The sequence below is a fragment of the Eupeodes corollae genome, chromosome 1 (assembly GCF_945859685.1).
Source record: "Eupeodes corollae chromosome 1, idEupCoro1.1, whole genome shotgun sequence".
Classification (NCBI taxonomy): Eukaryota; Metazoa; Arthropoda; class Insecta; order Diptera; family Syrphidae; genus Eupeodes; species Eupeodes corollae.
In genome coordinates this window covers 167,638,967-167,658,172 of record NC_079147.1, presented here as the reverse complement: position 1 = coordinate 167,658,172, position 19,206 = coordinate 167,638,967, and the positions used below count along the sequence as shown (strand labels likewise).

General features: G+C 31.6%; 1 protein-coding gene across 19 annotated transcripts in view; it reads left to right on the top strand.

Moving 5' to 3' along the window:
* Positions 1-19,206, top strand: part of LOC129954025 (TLD domain-containing protein 2) — a 331,572-nt gene that overhangs the window by 262,769 nt on the left and 49,597 nt on the right. The window contains exon 1 of one of the 19 annotated variants that reach the window (XM_056067643.1): positions 8,935-8,964. The exons of 17 other annotated variants lie outside the window; for them this stretch is intronic. In XM_056067643.1, coding sequence (XP_055923618.1) covers positions 8,950-8,964 — 15 coding nt within the window. In that variant the 5' untranslated portion in view covers positions 8,935-8,949. Of the gene's footprint in view, positions 1-8,934; positions 8,965-17,781; positions 18,366-19,206 lie in introns of those variants that run through there. One more of the 19 variants, XM_056067637.1, reaches the window with a different exon arrangement.

Sequence of the window (19,206 nt, the reverse complement as noted above, 5' to 3'; positions counted from 1 at the left end):
TCTTTTGTGCGCTTTTGGATTTAAATCATAATATTATTAGGAATGATGTTGATTATTAGCTCTTGCCGCAATATGGTCTTTGCACCAATTTAATATTCCTTAAATAAGCACATAGTTCCCTATTGCTTCTAGTGAATTTGATGCTTTGTCTGTCACAATTGTCACAATTATTTAAGGTTGAATATTCAGGTCACACAACACCAGTAGGAGTGTGAACTGAGGTATTTGCTGAGTTGAAGGAACCATCTAACTTCGCTTGTCAACAAGACCACTCGCATATCGGACATGGAAGGTCGAGCACAAAAACTTATAACTTGTTGCTTACCTTTGATCTTGATTTCTACACTATTAGTGTCCTAAATCCTCTAGGCACATCTGACCATTGTGTTATATCTGTATTGCCAGAAGAACCGTTTGGCAATACGAGAAACCAGCTGGGGCGATCTCAATGATTATTTCAGGATCTTTAACTGGTCAATATGTTTCCTGGACAGTGACGTTGACGCCAGCGCTCATTATGATCACAAATTGGATTCTTTTGGGAATGAAAACACCTAAAGAAATCAAAATATTCCAATATACCAAAGGCATTGCACATTTTTGGTCATTGAGGAATTTTTCTACTTTCTCGGTTCTTACCCTCGTTGTTAATGACCCTCTATTTGTTAATTCTTTAGAGAAAGCTAATCTCTTTGCTAAGCAGATCGCGGCTAATTTAACGCTGCCAGTGAGTGTTATGACTCCGACTGTACTTGAGCGCGTTAGTGATTCTTACTATGGCAAGAGTACTTAGAAATCTTAACACACATAAATCCGCTTGTACGTGGTATCCCCGCTATTGTTATGAAGAAACGCTGATTAATTATCAGCTCTTAATAACCGGCAGTACGGCTTTCGCAGAAAGCAAGAACCACGAGATTAAAAGTGGACCACTTTTAATCTCGTGGTTCATCTCCACAAACCACAAAGTTCTATCTCGAACGCTTTTTATCAATTTTATAATGGACTCCTGTCTACAACTTCTAATTCAATACATTCACTCTCAGATTTTAATATTCGTTTTCAGACTCGAATCCCCTATCTACGGATGTGGGACTGCAACGACAAAATATGATAAGCTCATTAAATTATAAATTTAAGGTTTCCTAAGGCGATGGAAGAAATTTGTCTCCTCCTCCAGATCAGAAGACATAACCGACTTCAGACGTACTGTCAAATATAGATATTTGTTCTTTAGTCGTACAACGCGAATGTGGAATGCCTTACCACACTCTGTCTTTCCCAGTTTGTATTTGTTCATTCAATTCCCAGGAATACAAAACCAATGTGCTCCCACATCTGCTTTCAAGCACTAACTTCTTTTCCTAGTGTGCGTTTCACCACATTTTGAGAATATGTTTGCTTCTGGAATGTATTAGTTGCTAATTTACAAATCGTCACCTATTAGATTTTTCAATTTGTATATAATAAAGCCTTTTATTTTTCTTAAGTGGTACAAAATTGTTTCCACTTTGCCACTTTTCTACAATCATAATCTTGATCGTGTTCAAAATCTTGGCATGCACGAAGTCTATGAGATTTCTAAGATCTCTACTCTGATAAAAATAATAATCAAACCCACGTTGTGTGTACTGCTGCACACTTATTTGAGTCATATTTGTTTATACTGAGCGAAAGCCTTAAGATAACACAATTTTTTTGTTTATACAACATTTACGTAAACTGTGTCATCTCGACCTACCTTTATGTCGCAACATCACTTAACATCTCTAATTTAAGCTTTTCAAAGTATTTAAATCAATCATTGTGTTCCCCCAACCCTGAATTATTTTAAGTACACAATAAGTAGTAACTATGTACCTATTATATCGACTGTCGAATAAGGAAATCAAAAAATATAATATTGACTTTTGATGCTTTTGATCTTTAACTTAAATTTATTTCTCCTCATCACCTCTGTGTCAATATATTGTGTGTGTTTGCAATTTACAATTAATACAAAGATTAACATAATAACATTAACTTTTTTTTTAAAGTATACGTTGTTGCATATAGATGTCGCTGTAGACTCATAAGCACGATAACATTGTTTTTGTAATCATTTGCGACCTTGGTCTCATTCACAAAAAAAAGTTTCAAATTTATAACAAGCTTGTAAACAAATTGCTAAAAAAAGTATTTGCATTGCAAATGAAAGAATCATTTATTTACTAAATATAAATAAGATAGACCTCTCGTGCGTGAGGAGTCATCATCTACATCATATAACAACAACAATATATAAATGTAGATTTTATTAACTTTCAAGTATGTTTAATTGATTTGAGGCTTGCATTGTTTGTTTTGATGATGGTCACTCCTCAATTTGTACACTCTTCATCATACGATTGAGACTGTAAATTTTTAAAATTATAATAAATCTTTTACAGAAGTCAAGATTTTGTATTGTTGTGCATACAAATTGAATGGAAATTGGTTTTAAATTATTTCAAAGTACAGAAATTAAATAATTTTATGATTTAAGAACGTGATCCATGAGAAATATATTTTGACATACTATAAAATGATCTAACTTTATTCACATAACATAGATCGTTCTATGTGCGGTTTGCGTCACTTTCTAGTGACTTTGTTTTCTTCTTCAATAAACAAAAATTAATACTCTTCAATTTAATGATGATGCTTCTTCGGTGAACTCTCTTTTGTTGGACTTTATAGGTTGGACCATAAACTTAAAAATCAATCACGTGTGAATAGGGATTTATATTTTAAAATGAATTGTGCCTTGCTTGAACGACTTTTGAACTTTTTAAAAGTATTAAAGTTAAGTTAGTTTTGTTTGTGGAATAGATTAACTAGTAAATTTAAATATTTCTAAAATATGTGCGTAACACTACGTTATTGTCGGTTTCGACGCTGTTTTCCAATGACCCTCCTTTTGTGAGCTCGATTGATAAAGCGTTTTTCCTGCAGCACAGTTTGCTGGAAAATCGACGCTACCAGAGATCGTGTGTGTCCTCCTGTTCTTAGCGTACACGATGGGACAAACCCTTTTTCGAACTCGTGCAGTTGCAAGAGACCTTGACATACACACCTCCGCTGGCCCAGATAGTATGCCCCATATTGCTTTAAAGAGCGGATGGAAAAAGCATTCCCAAAAAAAGGCGTATCCACCACATCCTCTAACTATCGTCCGATTGCACTCACGTTCCTTCTTTCAATGGTAATGGAAACCCTGATGTTGATTGGATGGTTTCAAGTCTGAAATTCCTAATTTAATGCGGCTACGAGTGGCATTTGCATCCAGGAAAATAATGAACTTTAAGTACTCGGAAAGTGAATCACAGATCGCCTCATATGAAATGATCACATATTAGATACTGCTTAATATGCTGCTAGGAGGTAATGATATCTAAGACGGTACAACAAATGTGCAAAGCCTTAATTCATTTAAAACTAGAATGTATAGTTTGCATATTTGGGTAGATGCCCCTCAAGCAAGTTTAAGTCTTTAAGATAGAATCCAAAAAGAGCTTTGAAAATGATAGGCGATAGAACTATAGCCAAAACATTAAGGTGCGTGTCCATTCGAGAGTACTTCTGCTAGTTAACTCTCGAGAGCAACTCTCGGAAGACTGTCCATTTAAGAGCCAACTTTTAAGAAATGTTGCTATCGCGAAATTGCAGCTGCTTTAATTATCGGCACTGTTCTTAAAAAAGTAACCAATTTTGTCCGAGGGCTGCTCTTTCAAGAGAGCTTCAAATTGAAGATCCTCAACAGTTTTGAAATTTTTGCCGTTTGTCAGTTAGTGAAATTGAATTGTTGATACAAAACGTTGGACCCATAATTTTTAAAAAAAGATACCCAATTAAGGAAAGCCATACCAGTTTCCAAACGTGTACTGGCAACAATTAGATTTTTTGCATCCCGTAAGCACATGAATTGCAAATCATTTTTGAAAGAAAAACTAAAAGTTAATTCTATGATCCGTGCAGGTGATTCATACGGGAGCCTTCAGTACCTTTTTCGGATTCCAGTATGTACAATTTCTCCACAATAATTCAACTGACTCATAGTTTTCAATAAGTTGATTAGTTTCCTCCAATGTCCACTGCTTTGCCAAGTTTACTCGCGACAGCAACTCCCAAAATACGAACTGTGTTGGTATTCCGGGAGCTTATCTCGGATAGTGGCAAACACATGTGTCCATTTGCGAGTGACTTTCAAAAAGGTCGGATGTCGAAAGTAATTACTCAACTCTCCGCGAGCTACTTTCCAGACTATGTCCACTTGAGAGACTCGCAGCACGTTTACTCTCAAATGGACACCAACCTTTAAAACGCTAGAAAACCACCGCAATGTTTTACCAATATTTTTACAATCATTGTTCTGCCGAATTAGTCAGATGCGTTCCACGCGTTAAACAACTCAGTGATGAACTCATACTTCCAGTAATACTCATCAGTTTACCTTTAAGTTCAATTTCTTTTTTTTACCGTACATCGGCCAACTCTTACTTTTCCTCCCATTTTGATATTCAGAACTTTAAGAATAATGTGCACCGGTATCTCCTTGGAAATCCATCCCTATTTTCTTACCATGGCACTGTGTTTAAGCGTAAACATGTTAAGGGTATTTTAAAAGTGAGCGCCTGTACATTATAAAAAAAAATTTAATTTTAATTTTCGTGACCAAAATGACCTTTTGAGATTTGAAGTTTTTTGAAGTCTTAAGCTTTCTGGTAATTATGACTGCAAATAGCATGCACAAAGTCAATAAAATAAGTTTATCTTATTATTTTTATCTGAAAACTGTTGCAAGTTGGACTTGTCTACGTCCATAAATACATTTCCTAATAAAATATTATCATTTCACATTTGAAATTCTGGTGGTATCCAATTAAATAAGAAACTATTACCTAAAGATCAAGGCAAAGATGTACAAATATTTCTAAACCAGGTTCTAATTTCCTAGATCCCCAAATTTGGGGTCGAATAAATTAAGTTTCTTACGCTACAGAACTTGATGAAGAAATGAGGAAAAACTCAGTCGAATTCTAATTTTTCAATAAATTAACCATATGAACTGTTCAAAGTATTGTTTAACCAAGTAAATTCAGCTTACTTTACCTTTTCCAGCATATCTTTTTTTTATATTATCATCCAGTAACAATGGTGCCATTTTTCTAAACTAGGTTAATACTAGTAAAAAAATTTGTTTGTCTAATATTTACTAGTCTCGATTGTAGAAAAAAAACAGCATTAAATTTCAAAGTCGTTATCTAATAATGTAACTTCCACGTCTTTCAAGAGCGTTTGCCTTAAAGGTTACTCTTGTATTGAGGTCTTTGAGACTAAAGAACGTATTGGTTTGAATGAGTTCTGATATAAATTTAATGTAGCTCCATGCGGAAGTACTTCTAAATGTATGCTTTATTTCTATGAAAATGATAAATTCATCTTAAACACAGTGTTAAGTTTACTCGTAGAAACAATTAATTAAATTACTTTCAATAACTACTAAGTAATTTAATAATCCATCATTTAGTTAAGCAAGTGTTCCTTATGAACTTACGGATCTTTGAAATTTATCTTAATTTTTTTTGTTATGTTTCCGGTATTAACCAATTAAACATAAAATTTTTAAGATAATTTTATGTTAATCTTTGTTTGTATTATTAAAACAGGAACCAATAGAACTTCACAGCTTAGCGCAGCTCTGAGATTAAACTGGTTTCGTTGAAAATATGTATGTTTAAGTTTAGATAAGCATTAATTAATAAAGATATTTCGATCTTCAGTTCCAATTTATGGCATTCCTCTTGAGAACTTACCAATAGACGGAGTACGGTGTGTGATGAGGTTGTTACTTTTAATATTGTTTTTTTTTATGGAATTCCATTTTATTTATATTATCATCATTGGTAAAAAAAAACTGGTTATGAATTTAAAAATTGAGAATTCAAATTTATGGACCTGGTTGGGGTCGGGTAATAAGTTAATAGAGCAAACGGCAACTGCAGGCTATTTCGATTTAAGCTAGAGAATATTTTGTTTTTGTTTGGCAAACTTAGATTTTCAATTATCAATCAGTCAAAAACACATTTTCGGTTCAGTTTTTAAAAACATTGGGAAGTTACCATTCGAGCTGAAACCTTGGCTTCTATTCACGATATTCGTACATTCATGTAATGACCGTAAACATTTTGCAAAAATAGCCTTTGGATGTCCTGTAAAAACGAACATAACTCTATATTTTAGTTCCGATCAAGGCTGCAAGGCAAGCAGATTCGATTTATGTCAAATCTATGAGGTCTATAGTTATATTCTTCTGTTCTTACTTTAAAGATAAGGCTCATTTCGTTAACTGAGAGCTCATTTCTAAAGTGTTTTTTTCCCAGATTAAAAGATATTTCTTGACGATTATTCGGAGCATCGTGCTGAACATTGCTGAAATACATGTATACAGGCTTTGCAGTCGTAAAATGACGTTTTTAATTCTTCTAGATTATCAGTTCGTAGTGAAATTGCAAAATTGTGCTTAACCATCGTACCAGTTTTTGACAGAGCTATAACCCTGGTCAAAACAGATCTTGAGGACACTGTTTTCGGAGATTTGAAGATCCGAAGCATAAGCTCGGTTATGTAATCTGCATTTGCCTTCAGATTGTTCAAAAATGTTTGTGGAATGCCGGTTTTGACGTGGATGGCATAATTTGGAGTGTTCCTTGGCTGTCTAAAAATTCCTTTAAAAATATTCCTCTGAACATTTTCCAGTTCTTCCAATTTTTCGTATCCATTTATTTCATTGCTATATCAAAAGCAACTATTTACTGTTGCGTTAAACACTTTAAATTTTAAAGCTGGATCAACGGAATTTGTATTGAAAAAATTAGACCATTCGTCGTTTTTAGCTACTTTCGCCGCTTTCATTTTTTCTTTCAAATATGAATGTACGTTTAAGTTATACCTTTATAGCCAATGTATTTGAATTCTCAAACTGCTGTTACACGATCTGAAACCATAATTATTTTGTAGGTCTCACGTATTACAAAATTGTCAAAGTTTGTTAATTTGTAGCTGAAGAGCAAGTGGGTTGTCAGAAAAGATAACAAAATCGTCTGCGTAAAATAGAATTTTGACAGTTTCATCCCCGATTTTTACCAATTCCCCTGTGATGTGATTTTCGACATCATTTATAAGCATAGAAATAACCAAAGTATTTAAAACGCTACCTTGAAGAACCCCTATTTGGCATTTAAAGTTTCTTGATTTTGGACTGGAATTTGGAGTGGGTTGTCAAAAAAGATAACACAAAACAGAAAGAAAATTTTGACAATTTTATCACCAATCCTTACCTACGTTGACATCATTTATAAAAAAAATAAATATAAAAGAGAAAAGCAAATGACTTAAGACACAACCTTGAGGAACTCCGGATTGGCATTTAAAGTTTCTTTATTTTGGACTGGATTTTGGAGTGGAAAATTTTTTTTAACAATTTTATCATTAATCCTTACTTTAAAATCATTTATACAAATTAAATAAAAAGAAGCAAATTACAGGACTTAGGACACAACCTTGAGGAACTTCGGATTTGCATTCAAAGTTGTTTGTCTATTTTTGGACCGTTATGAACAGCTGAACTTACAGTGTCCTCAATCATGTTCTCGTAGAACCTTATGAATTTGATTGATAAACCGACTATTGAAAGCATGTATGTCAGGAATTTCCTGCTTACCGTGTCAAATGCAGCTTTCAAACAAATATAGAATTCTGCTGAAATACCACCGCGACTAGGTGCTTTGTTGCATCTCAATTTAATAATTTTGTAGTTCCATCATTGTTAATGAGGAATCTTATACAATTTAGTATCATAATGTGATGAGTGGCAAAACTAAATGAATTTGAAGTTGGGCTAGATAAAAAAAGTATATTCTTTAATATACATATGTAGTTACCAGTATAGACGACTCGCTCAAACATATCAGTAATTAAAGATCGCAATTATTCTATACATTAAAATATGTATATTCATAAGTCTATAATTATTACAATAATTAATTTACTTTCTGTACAAACATAATGTTTCTTGTAAAGAAACAAGTATAATCAATTGTTTTTTTTTTCTATCTGAGCATAAAAGTTTAATTGAAGGTGTTGTGAGATAGCGTTCATTTTAATTTGTTTATAAAATTGCATTTAATTGTTTCTTAATTAAATAAAATTGTTTGTCTAATATTTGAAATAAAACGGTCGGAATAATGATGATATTTTTGCATCATGTTATTTTATAGTTATTTCAGCAAACGATACTTAAATTACTATATTTTTGGAACATATTTTTATGAATAATGAACTTGTATCTACCGAACTTTATTGTTTTTGTTGAACTACTTTGTTTAAGATCATAAGTGAAAGACTGAACAGTTGATTTACAGTTGAACAACTTTATGAATTAGTGAACTAGACAATTATTTACGAACTATGCAAGTAAAATTAAGAATTTTATTTTATATTTAAAAAAATAATTGTATTTCATTTATTCAAACCTCTTTTAGAATCAAATTATAAACAAGCCTAAACAGTGCGTTGCCGTGGTAATGTGAAAATTATCCAACACTTTTGCTTATTTTAATTTACAATTAATTCAAAATTATGAGATAAATGCGATTCAAATAAATATTATGGATTGGATATTATTATTTTTTTTTCTGACAAATGGAAACATTATAAATATTTTTTAGATTTGAACGTGCTTTGAATTTTAATTGTTTCAAAGTATGTAAAGTTTTTTTCAAATCTTAAAATCGAATTTCTGTCTGAGCTCAATGTTGGGCTAGTGTACTTTTGAATTTAGAAGATATTACTTGTATTCTTTTATTTAAATATTTTATTGTGATTTGTTAAAAGTGTTTTACATTTAAAATTGAGCTTTTCTTCTCGACAATGCAACGAAAAAAGGTTAGAAATGCATGTCTACTTGAACTCAACTTAAACTACGACTAATCAAAAAACAAAAGTTTATAAAAGTTGTACTTTTTTCAAAATGTAATGTCAGGAATTGTGGATATACACTACCGGTCAAAAGTTTGAGACCACCTCTGAAATTTGAGAAATATCGAGTTTTATCCCCTTGACTGAAATTATTGGAAAAAAGTTAATACGTGAAAAAAGTGAAGAGCATGTCTATTTGTAAATGATAGGAAAATGTAAACTAGTTTTGAACTAAACATAAATTATTTATTTAAAAAACCAATCAAAGCTCTAAATTAAGTTTTCATCAAAAAAACCTCCTTTAATATCAATATTCTTTTTTACAATTCTGGGCAATCTTTTTACAGGGTTTTGTATTTTTTTTATGGAATATTATTCCAGCAGTTTTTTAGAGTTTCCCAAAGAGCAGATTCCGATGTTATGTAGTGATTCCGGAAATTTCCGTCAAGCTCTTCCCATAGGAGCTCAATGGGGTTAATATCTGGAGACTGCGGTGGCCATACCATTACTTTTAGAATTTCCTCATCTTCTTTTTGTTTTAGGTATCCCCGCAAAATTTTGAAGTGTGTTTCGGATCATTGTCTTGCTGGAATACAAAACCTTCACCGATTAATCGGAGTCCAGATACCAAAACGTGGTCTTCTAATATCGTTTTATAGACTTCTTTATCCATTCTTCCCATCACTCCGTACACTCTGCGATTTGAGCCAAATATCTCAAACTTGGCCTCATCGCTCGATAAGACTTTGTTGAAGTCTTCATCTGTTCAATCCTTATGGGTATTGGCCCATTCTAACCGTTTGATCTTGTTTTGGGGTCGTAGAAGTGGTTTCCGCACTGCAACGCGCCCAAAAAGTCCAGCATGCCTTAACCTTCGTTGTATCGTTGATACAGATAATGGGTTTCATTGATCTCAGCGCGTATTTGTGGTGCTGTTTTCTTCCTAGAACGCTTGCTTATTGTGATGATATGCAGATCTTCGGTTTTTGTCGTAACTCTAGGTCGTCCTGACCTCGGTTTATCCTTAAAACCGCCGGTACTAGAGTAACGCTGTATGGTCCTTGTGAACTGCTCCTTTGGATATCTTTAGTTTTGTGACAGTTTCTCTTTGCGAATAGCCTTCTTCAATAAGGGTCATAATCGCAGATCGAGTTTCAATAGTTAATTCCTTAACTTTTCCCATAATGCGCACTTTCTTTACTGGAGAAGATTACAGTCTCAAATAAATTTAAATTGGATCAAACCGAGCATTATATACAAAATTCTGAATATATATGCTGACATTTTGACAAATAAATTAATTGCAATTTTGAATTCAATGTAGCAACTGTTTTTCGTACTTATTTACTATTTTAAAAGTGGAGTTTCTTTATTAAGTGAACAAAATTGACTCCCTGATTTGGAACTCCAATCAGATAAGTTGATTTTTTTGGTTAAACTTTGAAGTTGACATCAAGCCATACCTAGAAACCAAGAAACACCATAGCGTTGAACGCCAAAAGTAATGCCAAATACTTTTGTAGTATTTTCCTGTAGCGTTCAACGACTATCGCAAGGATTCGTCCTCACATCCTTTACATTAATCAGATACGCCGATACCCACTCTATTCATGTAGGTACCCAATGAGTTATGACTCGTTAGGAAGGGTAAGTAAATACTACTTAGTTGCAAAAGGAATTTTGTTTACCTTTATAAATCTTTGGCCTTACATTTCTAGAAACTCTGCAAGTTTCAAGAGCTAACCGCCTGCTGCACTAACTTGTTCCATTGGCCTGTATATCATTGATATATGGCTTGGGCAGAGCATTGATCGGTTTTAGGCCAATTTGTCTGCCTTTTCATTACCGTTAATGTTGCAGTGTCCTGGGACCCAACAAAGGGTAACCATGTTGGTTTCGCTGAGTAATAGAATCTCCTTACGGCATTGCTATACCAGTCTTGACTTCGAGACAGTGGCAGATATGGCCTTGATTGCTGCTTGACTGCCGATCAACATGTCTATGCATTCGTATTCCAAATAGCATGGCCGGAAGAAGCATGCTTAAATGCTTCAGAAACCGCCAGTACTTCTTCTTGAAAAACACTGCAGTAATTTGGATGCTTTATTGATCTTCCTCGGGGAGGATAAAATGAAAAGATGACAGACTCTACCCACTTGCCCCGTTTTAGAACCATCCGCAAAGACAGATACATGATTCATTTTTATGACTGTTTTTCATCCAGTCCTTCTTTCTGTTTGTGCTACTGGGTTAAAATGTATCTATCTATGTCTTTCTGAGGGCCAATGGCTCTTTTTTAAGAGTGTTCTTTATGTTCATGTGACCAAAAGAACACCTTTTCCAGTTATTCTCCTCAATCTCAAGTTTATGTTGTATATCAGTTCCGATTTGCAGCCTTTAATGGAGATTTTTTTAAGTAAAGAGCAAAATCTGCACAGTCAAACAAATTGTGTAACTGTTGTTGTTGTTGCACGTTCAAAGCTTTAAAGTTAAATGTTTCTTTATTCTTTCTTAACGTATTCTGAGCTTGTTCAGAGTCCAAAATAAACTGAGCCGGCCAAGTTAAACACTGAACACAAGCATCAGAATCTTCATCCTCATTATAAGTACATGCATACAACTGTCAACCATTCCTGTGTGCGATTCTTTTCAGGAATATAGGAGACCTACAGTTTTTAAGCTGCATCCGAACGACTAATTTCGGAAATCACTTTTAATGACATGAATTACGCAAAGGGCAGTATCCGTGAAAAAAAAAACTTTTAAGTGGCCAAGTAGCATGACAGTCCTACGCTATAACCATCACGCCACGGGTACTACTGTAATTACTTTGTTTAAATTTTATTGTGAATCTGTTTTTTTGTTTGTTTTTATAGAAGAAAATGACAGCTATATTGACAGATGTCATATTCTGACATCTAATTCCTTAGATATCCTCGGACTTTGTTCGAAACCCTTCTGAGACTAAAAAAAACACTTAATATAAATTTAAAAATTAACTTTTTTTTCTTCAAATTACCTTAGATATTATTTATTATTAAACTATTATAAACAAACAATTTTATATGGCATATGTTTGTAATGGAAGTTCTCCCTTTAAGTATCACAATAATACTGAAGCTTCTGAAGGTGACAGAGCAGTTAATACTGCTCTATGGCTATACAACAAACGTTATACATCAAGCAGCTAAGTATGGCGTACGTGATCTTGTGCAGCAAACCTCAACGTACTCACAATGCCAATCATTCACAATATGGAGTATACAGTCAAAATTATTGAATAATCTTCCTACAAAACATAAATAAAATAATTTTTTGGCATTTAAGTGTACAATCAATTATGAGTTTTAATTTTTCCAACTTACAATTTTTCCCAATTCGATTTTTCAAGACCTCGAGAATACATTTTAATAGAGACCCCAAAAAAAAAGCCTACTACCTAAATATGATGTATTCAGAAAGTTCTTTAAAAACATTAACAATTTATTTTTAACTCCTTTTTTGTTCATTTTAATCAATTTTTTTATAAGTTCTTTTTGTAATTTCAAAAAACATTAATTCTTGGATTCGACACTTTTTTTTGGATGTACTATCTACAAATTAAAATATTCTATAACCTTTTCGGCTTTAAACATTAAAAAAATTCCATTCAATTCAAATTATTGATAACAACTTTCCCGACAAGTCTTCCTCGTTTTTTAATGAATATAAAATTTTCCTCTTTTAAAGTGAAGGTTTCTGGAGATTATTTTGAATAATTTATTGTTATTACATTTTTGGATGCAATCTATTCCTATCTTTAGATGTGATTTTAGTTTTTTTTTTTTTCGTGTATACCTGCATCCTATTTAGGTATGCACCTGGTATTTTTCCATTGACAAAAATTAAACCCTTGATTTTCTATACCTTTCATTCCGTTCACTCTTTGCGTGTGTTGTGAAGATATGCATGGTCATGGAAAATTTTGAATTCTTAAAAATTTTCCATTCTTGAGCAGAATAATATTCAAATTCTATCCCCACTTTTGTATGTGGTTGTTCTTCATTCCTATTTTTATTAAAAACATTTGATTAAATATTAAAAGTAAGTAAATGTTAATCGCATTTAAATTGTTAAATTGGTTTTTAATAAAACCCCTTTACAAAAATTGTTTTTTAAGCATATTAGTGATTTCAAAAGACGCTCTTGAAAGAATAATGCGATGAAATTTAGTATTCGCTTCGGAGACCATTTTTTAACTTTAATATTGTGGACATTTAATTTAAGATATTTGAAATTTTAACCATACAACAGATTTGTTCCTATTTTTTAAATACTTTAATTGTTTAGTCAATTAATTCACAAAAGAACAAAAAAATGTTGAATATAATGCCATAATTTTTCATTAAAGTTTACAAAATAAAGTTTTTTTTTCTTTTGCACAAATAAAAGAATACTTTTTTAAAGAATTAAGATTCCCTAAATCCGAATCTCGACTTTAAATTTTTCTATTTCATAAGGTTTTTAAAATATGCCCCTTAAAAATGACAAAAACAACCAAAAACGTTTTGTTTAAGCTTTAGTTAAAATATCTTTCAACAATAAATAATTTAATTATGATTTTTAAAAAAATTACTAATCTTTCTCTTTAAAAAAAAAACATTTAAAGCGTTTTAAGTATTTTATATTTGGTTTCAGGAGATTCTCATTCCTTATGAGTCTTTCGTGAAGAACTTTAATTTGATACTTTAATAGTTTTGGAAAATACATTTTTGATTTAATTTTTAGGCTTATTTCGAATCCAAACTCTTGTTCAAGTTTTAAAAATACCAGTTTTTAACATTACAACAGATTCGTTTTTATTAAAACCATTTAAGCAAAAATGGTTTAGCGTTAGATTTTTGTAAGAAAACGTTTGAAGTTTCATAAGTTTAGATAGATTAAAAGAGCTGTTTTTTTCGAATTTTAAGAAGTGAATTCGGATTTTAATTTGGCCACCAAAATCCATTAGAAAATTTCAGTTTTAATGCCAGTAAAAAGCCTTGCAGACCAGTTTTGTTTTCATAAGTATCACAAAGCGTCGCAATTTGGTTTTAAAGGTTTTTTTTCGAAATTTTTCACATTGTAAACATTAAATGTTTCTTCTTGATCACGCGTTAATAATTCGCAAAAACAAAAGAAACAGAGGTAAACAATTTTATATTCAAATGTATGAGTAATCTTTTCTTTTTTTAAATGTTTTAAAAAACAGTTGACTTCTGTTCATTTTTGGTGAAAGCAAATATTATAGTACCTGCTTTTCTGTGTCGCTAGCAAGTATATTTTTTTTCGAGTAAATTCAAATCGATAACGTCAAACAACTAAGGCATTTATAAATAACAAATAACCATATCAATTGATTAAATATTTAACCAAATAACTTCATTTAAGCAATTTTAAAAACATTATACTTTGTTAAATATCTACAAATCTAGATCACAATATTTGTTTATAGTAAAGTCCTTGAATTTTTGAACACCTTATTGAGTTGGCGCACGCGTCTTGTTCTTAAATATTTTGATTTGCCGCTTAGAATTATGATTATTGAAGTACTTAAACAAGTGTGTGTACATTTGTTTAAATGTTCTACTTAATTTATGTCACTAAGTAAAGTTTCAGGGCCTTTAACTTCGAAATCTAATTACAATACTCTTTAACAAAATGTAGGTTTATTTAATGTTTGTTGGGTTAGAAAAAGTAGCGATAAATAATCCAAAACAAACGAATTTTCTAAGTAAACCAAATTTGTGGGATCAAGTTGAATTTTAGGGATTTCATGTTTTTTAAAGATATTCCTAATACAGATTTGAAAAAGTCGAAAGAGAATTTAATATTATCCCATTTCCTAAATGTGGTCGATTTTGATAGTTTATTTCCTAGAAAATTAATATATTTAATAGTGACTTAAAATAAAATTTAAAAAACTTAATTGAAATAAATATTAATGTATAGATTATTACTCGAAATAAAAATACGTGATTGTATTTTAAATATAAATTATTAATATAAAGTATATATTGTAGTTTCAAATTACGCACTTGTTTCTTTTGCCTAATCCCTATTGTACCCTATTATACCAACTGTATCTAAAGTACTTGAGTTAAAGTTTTGTATGTGGTACATACCTAAGACATAATACTATTGCATTACATAATGTTACGTAGATTACATGGATCATATACAATAGTATATAAACCGGACTTGTTGCATTTCAATAACCCCACCCTTGTTTTTTTTTAAATACCTACATTCATTTTTTATTTTTGTTTAAATATAAACAAACAATCGACATAAACACTCATTCAAAAAAAAAATAAAAATAAGTAAAACAAAACTTTTAAATTCCTATCCGTGTGAATTTGATTGGTAAATGATTTAAATTAAAGTTGATCTACTTGCGATCTAATTGTCGTTCAATTGAAATTTAAAGAAAAAAAAATAAAACCAAAAATAATGAAAAACAATATTTTTTTTTTTCACCCATATTATGTTCCTCCATACAGATTGAATTTCAAAACAGCAGGAAAAAAATGTGTACAGTCTGACTCATTTGATTAGATGTATTGCGATATTTAGTTAACCAACAAAAATATTGATGTTAAGAATTAACAGTTTTAAAATTAACGACAAAATAAATATTAAAATGTGTGATACGAGTATATCTGTGTTCTTCAAAAGTTAAAGTTAAAAAAAATTACCCCATTTATAAAGAGTGATTTTTTAGCTATTATCTTTTTGGCAACACTGGTTTAAACAGCTGACGCACTTTTTGTGTTTTGTTTCACTGTCAAACATCTTCACTTTGGTCTATAATTTAACCATGAATCGTCCTACAAGGAACAACACAACACGCTTAAAAATTATTTAATTTTATTGTTAAATTGCGTGCTCTGTTAAGAAAGTTCTTCTCGCGCTTCTTCCATTTAATGGTCAGTTTAATCGACCCACTGAAGCGTCTATTCGGGCTATTGTTATTAAATTTCGCACCAAATTTACATTGTTGGACATTAAACTACCAACACGCTTACGTAGAGTGCGAACAGAAGAAAATATCGCAGCTGTATCGGATAGTCTTAATGATGACCATCAATTATCGATTGAGTCGCTGTTCGCAACAATTGGGCCTTTGTTGCACAAAAACGAGAAAAATGTTGCAGAAGCATTTTGGTATGACCCCTTAAAATACAGCTGGTGCAAGAATTGAAGCCGAACGACCTACTGCAACATACAATTTTTGTTGAATGGGCTCTTGGAAAGTTGGCCAAAGTTCCACTTTTTTTACCGAAAAACTGTGTTCAGCGACGACGCTCGTTTTTGTCTCAATAGGTACGTAAATAAGCAGAATTGTTGATTTTCCAATGAATATCAGCCAGAAGCACTACAAGAGCCACCAAAGAGCTGCCAAAATTTAACTTAGCGGATGGAACATTTGAGGCGCAGTCATGGTCAATATTTGCATGGAATAATATTTAAACATTAAATTGTATGGATCGTAATTGTATGTGTTTTTTTTTTACTTTCCTATAGCCTTTAAAAAATCACTCTTTATACACAATTATATAAATAGTAAAATTTAATTTTGATAATTAGAGTTTTAAATTCATTTATTAATGCTTTTTTTGACTTATGTAAGTGTTTTTAACAAAACAACCTTTAAAGTTTTCTTGGTATGATGAAAGTTCAGCATAGTTGTCACTCCTTTTTATTTTCCAGGAAATTTTGTACGACAAGGCAAAAATAATCCTTTTTTTTTCCTTTCAATCTAAAAACCGAGTCAAAGTTGACATCTTTTAATAAATCTCTTATCTCAGGGCCGACGAATGCATATTCCTTCTTTGACTTTAGCCTCATTTAGTCTTGGACATTTTAGGCGAATGCATTCAAAAGCAGCCCCATCTCTATTCATTACTTTTACGAAATTTTGTATGAGGCCTTGCGTTATATGTAAGAGCGGATGTAACACCTTTTGTCGATTAACTAAAGGGTCATTATTGACATTTTTGCCCAGGTTGAATTGGCGATGAAACCACACATAAATTAATGCTGTTTTCACGACTGTCCCATCCACAGTTTAAACAAATAAAATCGTGCAGCTTATTACAGTCCATGTTCAAGCAGAGCTACGACTTTTAATTCCCCGCAGCAAAATAGTTTTTATATTTTCATAAGACACCTTTATATGAACTGCGCAACTTAGAGCTATTTATAAAATAATATCATGATTATTTTTCTATATTTACTTAAATGTTGAATCTCACTACTTGTTTTGTCGAAAGAAATGGGAAGGAAGTTAACAAATGTCAAATATTGACAGCTAAGTCTTCAATTGCGCTTCAATAATAATTCTGACCGCTCAAAACTCACTTTCTTTAAAAAAATATTCAGAGCATACTCGTTATGCTTGGACTTTGTTCAGAACTACTTTGAAGAGCTAAAAAAAAATGCCTGGTATAATCAAATGATGCGAATTGTGTTCAACAAAAAGAGGCACATCTTGCTCGCAGTCGCAAGCTATGTGAGACATCCGCAAACTCGTTCCAACCACACTGATCAATTGGTGAATTGGTGCTCTGTGTTGATCATCATCATCATTTAGTTGTCTTTTTCTGTTGCTGTTGTTTTGTATTTTGTCTTTTTAAAGATAATATTATAGTGAGCTGAGCTGTGAGGAGATTCCATATACCCATCGTGGTTGTTGTTTGATTTTTAGAGGGCTTCACTTCTCAAGTAGACTGTTCAACGTCACACAACTTAAAACACTGCTCGCCGCAGTAGACGGATAATGTAAACCTGCTTCGCGCGCTCGATTTTACTTGAACAAAAAAAAATACATAGAATAAATCTCCTTCTTATTTTAAATAATAAATAAACAAAAGAAAATTTAAATTGTTTAGTTAATTTTGTTTTTAACACAATTTAATTTTACATGTGCTTGAAAAAGAAATTGTTTATATTTCTAGAAGAAAAAAGAAACTACTGAGTTGAGTGAATTGAATTTTTTGTTGTTTAATTCGAATTAAAACTTTGTGATATATTTTTTTATTTGAGTTATTAATTTTAAAAGAGATCTTGTAATAATTGTGTCTGCACATAAAATTAATTGTATACATTGATTAAAGAGAATTTATAATATTTATAAAGATCCTTAAGTGTGCAATTGCGTAAGTTTACCAAAGAATAAAAATAAACAAAAAGAAAAACCAAAAAAATCCATCGTCATGGATCAATCACCAACAAATACTTCAATTACATCAATCACATCAGCAACAACAACAACCACATCTTCTACTACAAAAATGGGTGGTAAAAGCATTAGATTTGCTAAACTTGCAAAATACATTAAAAAGAAGGTAAATTAAAAACAAATATTAAATATATTTTTAAAATTGCATTCATTTGAGAAAGTGTTGTATTTATATTTTTTTGTTTAAATATGTAACTACTGAAATTTCTGCATTGTACCTTTCATCTAATAACGTAATTCTAAAGTGAAATTTTTGTTAGAAAGTATTGAGGAATATTGTCTTGCATCACAATTTGTGACAAGTGACAAGTCCGGATTAAGTTTTACAAGAGCCTTAAAGTTTATTTTTTTAATAACACTATTCGACAAAATTCCTTTTTTTCTGTTGCACAAACGAATCAAGATTTTTTTCCTTAATTCGAATCTAGCCTTTAAACTTTTCTATAACATCTGGTTTTTAAAATATGCCTCTTTAAAAATTCTAAAGGCAATCAAAAGTGGGTTTTTTAAGGCTAAGTTAAAAAACAACACATAAATTGTATGCTGATAGACAGGTTAAATAATTTTAAGATCTTACTTAGTTTTTTGAAAATTCTTATTAGTTGATTCTACAGGGTTATCCATTTTGTGGTTTCAAAAGTAAACGTAAATAAGACACATGTAACTTATTTTTTTAATGCTATTTCTCTTTTATTATAAAGTTTGAATGTTGAGATCGTGTGTGAAACACTACATCATTTGAATGACCACCACGCGGATTGTTGCAAGCATTTATTCTCTTGAGGTAGTTTTTGGTACTTATTGGGCGGTATCCTAGCCATAACTTGCACTTGTTGGTTTTTAAGTGCTCAAGAATAAAAGTTATATCTGCATATGTACGGTCTTTCCCGCACAAAAAATCGCACGATCTTGGTGGCCAGATGATATCGCCATGACATGAGAAATTA